The sequence below is a fragment of the Musa acuminata genome, chromosome BXJ2-4, assembly GCF_036884655.1.
Source record: "Musa acuminata AAA Group cultivar baxijiao chromosome BXJ2-4, Cavendish_Baxijiao_AAA, whole genome shotgun sequence".
NCBI classification, from domain to species: domain Eukaryota; kingdom Viridiplantae; phylum Streptophyta; class Magnoliopsida; order Zingiberales; family Musaceae; genus Musa; species Musa acuminata.
In genome coordinates, this window is record NC_088341.1 from 30935403 (window position 1) to 30944420 (window position 9018).

Genomic DNA, 9018 nt, shown 5'->3' on the forward strand with positions numbered 1-9018 from the left:
ATCTGGCCTTTAGTCAGTGCAAAGAGACATCAGGCTGCCTTTGTCTTGCCCAAGGTTTCCTTTATCTAATCAATTATTATGTATCACCTCAAAATAGTTTGGCAAAGATTAAGATGGAAAGATATTGGAGTTTGCAAACTACTCCTCTGATGATGTACTTTGTAATCAACCAGGGAGACACAGTGTCCATCTCTTGGTTATGATAAGCTTATTTTAGACAAGTCCTAATCAAAAGCGATAAGTACGTACTTAGTTTTAAAATGCAAAAGCTAATGCACTCCTTCCTTTCACAAGTGTTAGGCAGCTTGTCATCTTTTTCAGCTCTTACAGCTGCCCAGAGGCCACTTGAGATGTATAGGAAAACCAAAATAAGACGAGCATTATTATCTACTTTGCGTGCGGCCTCATCATGTTCAGAGCATGAATGTGTTGAATGACTGGGCAATTTTCTCATGTGCTCTCACAATGGCAAGCACCAAATAAGACTACTACACTGAGGTAAAATATTAGGTTTTATTATGTTGGATCCAAAGAAGAAGTAACTTTTTCTTTTTTCTTTGCTTGTTGTGTGTCGTAAAATTGTGTTATTTTATGTGAATTATAGTCCATTTTTCTCCAAGGAACGTTTGCCCAATCTATCCAAGTTAGTGTTGATGACACTGGCAACATTATGAGAACTCTCGATACAGGTTTTACTTTGGAGCTTATCGGCTCATGTTGAACACATCTTTCCATGCAAGTATTGGAACCGATTAGGTCACATAGCATATGTTTTTGTAGGCAAAGATTTTGATCATGTTAATCCTAAAGTCAAAACTCTATATATAGAAGCACAAGACTCGATAGCCAAGGTGTACAGTGAAATGCAATATTTATTGGATCCTTGATCCAAGAAAGTTATGTAGATGAAAACTTTCTCATTCCATATCATATATAGGTTTCTTCTTCTTCTTCTTCTTCTTCTTCTTCTTCTTCTTCTTCTTCTTCTTCTTCTTCCTATTGCACCACCCATTTCTCATTTGCAAGTTCGAAGCACACAACATACAATTCAAGTGTTTTCATATTCACCTCTCGAGCAACAAGTCTTGTCGACAAGTTCTTACCTCAAAGATCAATAGTTAGCTTCGGTTGTTGCCTTCGAAACTTATGACTGCTTCATTAGCATATAAACATACCAACCGAAGGAATCTAATTAAGCTTAATATCAAGAATTTAGAGATGAAACATCTTCTGAACATAGTCATCCATCCCCTTTTGTTTCTTCGATAGCTCTACTAAATCATAAATAATTGGTATCAACATCACAAGTTGCCTGCCATTCTGAAAGCCAAATCTTGAAGCTCCCCCACTTCGGCATGTGTCGCCCACATCTTGCTGCTACTGCCACCTACGGAGAGATCCTCCTTGAAGACAGCATCATGCTTCGGTAAAAGTCTAGTAGAATCTTGATTGATGAAGTTACGGGAACTCTGAGAAGAAGACATGGATTCCCAAGAAGAATATGGTTGGAGAAAAGGGTTGCCGTCATCATTTCCTTGCCATTGGCTCCCTGAAGGCTGTGAAGTAACCAAGCGTTGGGCTATCTGCGCCTTGACAAGCATCAGCTGCAGCTGCAAGGTAGCAACCTATGCACACACATCACGAGAACAAGAAACATTAGCACAAATCATCAACATCCATAACACGAATTGGAGTAGATAGATATTGTTTTCGACAGTGTTTCTTGTTCCCTGAACAAGAAACCGGGGGAGGATCTCATCCGAAGTTGTCGAATGATGTTCTCCAATTCAGATCATGCAAAGAATTCGATCTCGGGAAAGAATTGTTCTGTAGCAATGGGAGATATGACATGATGCGGCCTGGTTCGTTCGTGCATGCATGCATGAGTCTGAGGGCTGCAGCTACCTGTTGTTGCAGGGCGAAGATGTGCCCTACGCAGCCGTACACAGGATCCCTGAGTCTGGCCTGAGCCTCGTAAGCGATGGCCACGGCCGCCTCGCACCGGTCGGCCTGCGGCACGTGAAGCAGCAGCTTGGCCGCGTTGCTGGCGCCGAACACCTTGTGGATGGCGGCAAACCGCACCGCCCCCTGCTCCGAGCTGAAGTAGGGCGCGAACACGCAGTCGCTCGCGCACTTCCGACGCAGGAACTTGCACGCGCCGCACGGAGAGCCGGTGCCGGAAGCCATACCCAGCAGCCTAGCTAGCGCACAGTCACGGAGAGAGAGAGCGCGAAGGATTTGTAGGAGCGGAAGAGAGAGAGAGAGAGAGAGGAGCGGCAGAGGGAGACACGGGAATGGAGGGGTGTAGGGTTCAAAGCAGACAGGAATTAATGGTGTGTCGGAGAAGGGTGGCCGATTGAGGATGTCTTGCCAAGAAGATATTGCGTAGAAGCGTGGCTAAGATGGGTGAACCCAGAAAAACCAGAAAACCTTTTTGGCTAAGTTGATGTGCATTGATAGACCTCTAAAGATCATAAGTGTTTGTTCTATCCGTGCCAAAGAAAAAAGAACATACATTTGAAATTACTTTATAGAGATATTCTTATATCATCGATTTAATGAGCGAATATGTCATTTAGATATTCAACTAATATGACACGCCCAATATGTTTTGTATCATGAAGTGATTGATATATCTATTAAATATTGACTACATTTGAGTCCATTGGTTGATAAAAATAATGATCATATTAATTTTATTCATCATATCAATAATAATAAGTTTTATTTTTTAAAAAGATATATCAATACTATAGCATATTTAACTAGATATTTATAATATACGTACGGGGAATATCAACCAATAATTATTTAAATTAAAAAAAATAATAAAAATTATAACTCCTTTTGTCCGTCTAACGTCACACATGACGACTACTTATCGGCACCCACTGATGAACCCTTCCTAACGGCCGAGATATTTCACTAACTCCATCATACAAGGAAAGGAAGATGAATAATCCAGTACAAGTTACTAAATGGGTGAGTTAAACCCATGTAAATAAATACATTATAATTAATTATTTTTTATAAATATTTATTGTATAAATATAGATATGTTATGACATAATTTAATTGTCCAACATAGCAAGGGTTCAAAATCAATCCGAGTTTAACATATAAAATTATCATAAGTTTTATATCGGTACATAAGAGAGGGTTCGATGAAAAATCTTATAAAAATAGTTTTGATGGTGTGTTCGACAAAGATTCATCTTCGATGTTAAAATCAGTAGAGTAGTCGATGAATTTAGGGGGTGTACTCAAATTATTCGAAAGAGCAGGAGTGTACTTGAGAATTTTGTATATAAGATTTAGGTAATAGTTAAAGTGATGAGTTAATCCATGAGGTAATTATGTAAAATCATATCGTAAAGATGATTATCCAACCATCAAGCTTTACAATTAGTCGGCTTGACTCTTGTTAATGAGATGAGAAAGCTTCAACTAATGTGTGAAGATAATTGAGTATTCAAGATAACACCGATTAAGCTTCAATTCAACATTAGATGACAAGTATTCACAGTGTGTTTCAAAGTCATTAGGCAGAGGTATTAAGTGGATTCCTCATGACATTACAAAATATGTGAAAGTAAAAAAAAGCGAAAAAAATGGCTTGCAAAAATCGCGGGCTAAGATAAACAATATGATACATGAAATAAAGATATTAAGCTGAGAATTAACAGTAAATCACTAATATGATGTTTAAGACAATATTTAAGAAATGAAAGGAAAATGAAGAAAATTGCGTATACAATATTTTTCTCATGATTTATCAAATGGAAGGAAGAATAAAAGAGGAGTGGAGCGCTTTCCTTTATTCTCAAATATATATGCTCATAAAATTTCTATCTCCATTATAATTAAACCCAATACTTAACTCCCATAACTAGTAAAAATTAAAACTCCAAAGTTTAATTACAATCTACACATAGAACAGTAGAAATGGTCATAACATAAGTCATTAACCGCTAATCTAATATGATGCCAAGGGCACGATTATTATCAAATTCATTTCGTGACAAGGGAAAAATACACACTCAATGATTTTATATTCATTCCTCAATTTGAGTAGAACACATATGTGAGTTTATCCTTGAAAAATAGATATTTAAATATATGGCCTTATGGTTAATTTGTCAAGTTTACCATTAATGATTGTTAATCTAAGCTTCTCGAATAAATGTTAATATGAAACGGAACATTTGTATAATCTTAAATATTAATATTTGAAGGGATAAATATGTCATATTATTAATCATAGCAAATGTGCACTTTCAAACTTTACATTGATAAAATATGCAAACTGTTGATAATAACCCAAGTAATAATTGTAGCTAATTTAGAAAAAAAAATGTTTTTTAAATTATATTTTGGATATTTTTCAATCGGTACCTCTATTTTATTTTTTTTATCAAACAGTACCTCTAATCTTAGAAATATCCAAAATACTCCTAAAAATATTTTCTACCGATTACAGTGTTTTAATACTCGGTAGTGTTTTGACCATCATAATAAAAATATAATAAAATCTACTAAAAAATTATAAATGAATCAAAAGAAATCAAAATTATAATAAAATCTACCGATTCCATTTGATATCACGATTCAAATAACTATTTATAATAATTTAGAAATAACATCACCCAAATAAAAATTAAAAATTAATTAATTATAATATTTTGATCATCATAATAAAAATCTACTAAAAAAATACTGTAAATGATCTAAATGGACTACTGACCTCAACCAAATAAACTACAAGCCTAAAAATATAATATTATAATGATATAGAGTAATGATAGCAAAAAAAAAACCCAATAAAAATACTATAAATGTTATTAAAATATTGTAAACTAGCCAAATAAAAGAAGGTCATTTTCTTTTATAAAATTCTTTGTAGGATCCTTATGAACATGAATCTAAAATAAAAAAAAAATTAAAAATTTAAATGATATATTATAATTTTATAAATATGTTAGTAACACATCACCTATTAACAATCATTGGAGTAAAATGAATACATCCATTCAACGGTCTAATTCTATTGAATGAATATAATCAAGTATTATTGTTACTATATCATCAAGAACATGTGATGATTAATTTAATACAACATACATCGAAAACTAATATAAGAACATCTTCTGGTCTCATATTTTTCGAGAATCAGAAAATCCTTTTCAAGTTTGAATTTGTTCCTTTGAAATCTAAGCTATATATATATATATATATATATAGAGAGAGAGAGAGAGAGAGAGAGAGAGAGAGAGAGAGTAAAGGCACTTTTTGTACCACATCGGATGGAAAGTACATGGATCATTTGAAATCTATTAGATCCATTATATTAAAAAATAGCCCTCTACTTTCGGAGGTGATCAGAAAGAGTCCTCGACTTGGAATTTAATCTAAACAACGCTGGTTTTATTGGAATCTCATGTTTGTATTTATCCCTCGAGTGGTCCAAATCAAAACAATTAGAGAAAGAGAAAGTGCAATATTTTAAGAACTTTCGAGATGAGGGACACCCTCTCATAATTTTTTTAAATTTGAGGTTTGCTTCAATTGTTTCCAAAAGTTAAAATATATTTTCCTATTGTTTGCAACTTGATGTCGTGGATCGAGAGTCGATATAGCTTGGTCCTATCTCAAAGACGGGAGGTCGTTCAGGTGGCTTCTCGGGAGGAAGACAAAGTGGTGAGAGTGAAGCAAGGGTTAGAGAGAATGATTTACGAGATTATCGCTGAGCCCTCTATGTCATTATGAGGTGAAGTCAAAAGAAGTTTAAACTTCGTTGGGATCCTGCACAACAAGTTGGTGTTGGAGGGATTCCCAACTCGATCTCTTTGATGCTTAAGTTAGTAGCTAAAGGATATATTCCATTCTCTTTAGGATTGAGGATCAACCTTTATACCTACGGAGCCGTCAAGAGGAGACTATAGCTGGTGAGGATCAATCGTATCTCTCTGCGACGCGATCATGTGAGCGACTGAATCGTACACCCCTTGTGATGCGGGTCGACTTGTCTGGGCTCCTATAGCGCAACGTCGATTCATGCAATCCCATGTGGCATGAAGCTAGTGAGGGATGATCGAGGGAGCATCGCCCCTTATTTCAGCCCTTTTTTGCATTAAATGGATACTGAGCTATCTTCCACATTAGCTCAACCGGTAAACTATGACAGGTGCTGAATATTCTCTATCACCTATAAATCATCCCAGCTGTTATGCTTGCAAGTATTTAGGAAAAATGCAATCCCACATAAAGACAAAGGTCTTTCCTTTTGTTTACTATCAGTGGATGGACCGTTTATTTTTATGTCTAGTTTTAAAGTCTAAGTTTCCACACAATATAGTTTTACTATTATTTATAACAATAAAAGCCATATATACATACTTTAAAAGAAAAAAATTAAAATTTTGAGTCTCATCTGCGTGCTAGTGTATGTTGTCTATGTTCTTAGTATAACATATATTATAAAAGGTTAACAAAAAAAAAAGGCTAATTATATATTGTCCCCATAGTTAGTTATTTTAGCGTTTCGATCTTTACATCTTAAAAAGTTATATTGATATCCCTATAATTATAAAAGTAAAATATCTAGGTCTATTTATCCTAACGACGTTAATTTTATTGATAGAAACATAAAAAAAAGAAAAAAAAATAATTTTAATATTTGGTGGCGGACAACATTGATGGTGGCAGACGGCGATGCCGTTGGCGTTGATATCGACATAGTTGCTTGGCCACCTCTAACAACAATAAGGTTCGCTCTCACCACGACACTATCCGCCCTCATAAGGAGCATGTCATCGACCTCATCATCGCCTGCCTTATGTCACTCTACATTTGCGTTGACGTTGATGCAGTTACTGAGCATCTACGACGAAGATGGTGGCCTTCTCACCATTGACTTATTAGGTGGATCCCAACCACTACTTGAAGTTGAGGTCGTCGTAGCTCCTATCACCCCCCTCGTTGTTAGGTTAGTCCCGACACCATCTTTCACTGCTTTATATCTACGTCGGTACCGACACATATGTGTTAGATGTTGTCTGGGTTGGATAGACAATCAAGGAAACATAATGACTCGGTCCGATAGAGGTGGACTATGGCATCCACGACGGAGCATGTTGCATTACAAGAGCCAAAACTGATCGATGATAGACACTGCCCTTTATGGTGTGATGTTAGGCACTAACCAAAGCTCGTCCATATCATTGTCATTGTGCGAGAGGCCATTGGAGTAGAGGGCAAGTGGGGCTGCGAACGAGTCGAGGGAGGTGATAGAGGGCTTCTTGCACATGATGGAGGGTTCTGAGTGAGCGGATCCGGGGGAGGGGGAGGGGGCGGGCAAAGGTGCACTTAACTACGGTGGGGTGAGAGAGTGATTTGGGGATTCCACAGCACTACTCATAAGAGAATGGGATGACAGAGGAGCAGGAAGATGGGGAGCAGCCACCACCATGTACGTCAACACCGATGTAGTTTTTAAGCGACAATTGCATCAACATTGATGTAGATACAAAGTGGCATGGGGCAAACAGCGATGAGGTCAACGACACGCTCCTCGTAGAGGCGGGTGGGGTCATTGTGAGAGCGAACTTTATCGTCATTAGAGGTGGCCAGACAACTATGTTGGCATCGACGCTAATGACATCGCCATCCAACATCGAACACTAAAATTATCCTTTTATCTTTTATTTTGATATTTTCGTCTGTAAATGAACGTAGATGTTTCACTTTAGTAACTATAGGGATGCCAATATAATTTTTTAAAGTGTAGGGACCGAAGCGCGAACGATAGCTAACTACAAGAGATAATATGTAATTAGCTCTAAAAAAATAAGGAGCTTAACGTTAGTCACATGATTTTTTAATTAATTATTAATTTTATTTCATACCCAAAATATTTAGTCTTTGGATATAAATCCAAAGGTAGACCATCCTTAAGATACATTTGTTCCTTATTTATTTTAATTAATTTATATATAATCCTAAGATAAATCTTATTTTTACTAGGGTCAAATGGAACAATTTGGGTGAGCGGGCCTATTTGAGCTATTATATTTATTTATTTATTTTGCTACTATATTTAATTCAAGACACAAGTAAACCATTTAGGATTTACCGCCTCATCTTCCACCAATGATTCATCGTGCTACGTGCTTCAATGCTCCACCACGAATTCATGGGGAACACACGTGTGGAACTTTTAACACTAACTTAATTTAATGGACTCTCGATTGCTACCCATCACCCAATCCATTTATTTTTTGTTTCCATGAAAAGCCTCTGATCCATCAAGGTTTAGGAATAATATTTGAAAAAGTTCCTTTCCATTGTTCAAATTTATTTCTATTAAAATATGTATTAGTACAATAGACTATTTCAATGGTTTACAATAATAAAAAGTTAAAATGGCTTTTTGTCAGACTGACTTTTTAGGATTTTAGAGCAAAAGAATTTTGTTTTCATTCTTTTCGAGATTGGCATGAGAATTAAATATTAATAATATAGATAAAATGATTTCAATGAGAGAATCATAATTGATGCAACTTTAATAAATATTTTAATATTTTTTTGAAAAATAAATCTCTAGCTGATAATAAATTAGCTGACAGTATGTAATACATACATTTCATGTGGCAGCATTGGTTGAGGCGTCGCGTGAGTCGTGGTAGGTAGCACCAATTATCTCCAATTTAAAGATACTATTTTCCTTATTTTAGACCAATCTGTGGGACGTGGCGCACATCCGAAGGGCAAGAAGGGCGTTGCACGCATCTTAACGTCACGCTGCGGTTGTCGTAACTTGATCGATTGCGTGAGTCGCTGGCGGCAGCGGCAATTCTTTCTAATTTAAAGATACTATTTTCCTAATTTTGGGCAATCTTCTATGTGACGTGGCGCACATCCGAAGGGCCATAAGAGCGTAGAACACATCTTGACGTGCCACCGCGGGAGTCGTGCCTTGAGAGGTTGAGTTGTAGAACACACCGGTCGTCGTCCGTGGCT

General features: G+C 36.4%; 1 protein-coding gene across 1 annotated transcript; it reads right to left on the reverse strand.

The window, feature by feature from the left end:
- Positions 1-907: 907 nt before the first annotated feature.
- On the reverse strand, positions 908-2351 carry LOC135609104 (LOB domain-containing protein 16-like). The gene is made up of 2 exons (XM_065102194.1): positions 1906-2351; positions 908-1625 (listed from the first exon to the last, which is right to left on the reverse strand). The coding sequence occupies exons 1-2, from the start codon at positions 2185-2187 to the stop codon at positions 1302-1304; spliced, it is 606 nt and encodes a 201-aa protein (XP_064958266.1). The 5' UTR covers positions 2188-2351; the 3' UTR covers positions 908-1301.
- Positions 2352-9018: the final 6667 nt, after the last annotated feature.

What these genes read in the sequence shown, in the direction of transcription:
- LOC135609104 (XM_065102194.1), bottom strand. Translation starts at nt 2,187, where the DNA reads ATGGCTTCCGGCACCGGCTCTCCGTGCGGCGCGTGCAAGTTCCTGCGT. An exon ending in TCTTCGCCCTGCAACAACAG is followed by an intron (nt 1,626 to 1,905) that starts GTAGCTGCAGCC and finishes GTGTGTGCATAG; the next exon opens with GTTGCTACCTTGCAGCTGCA.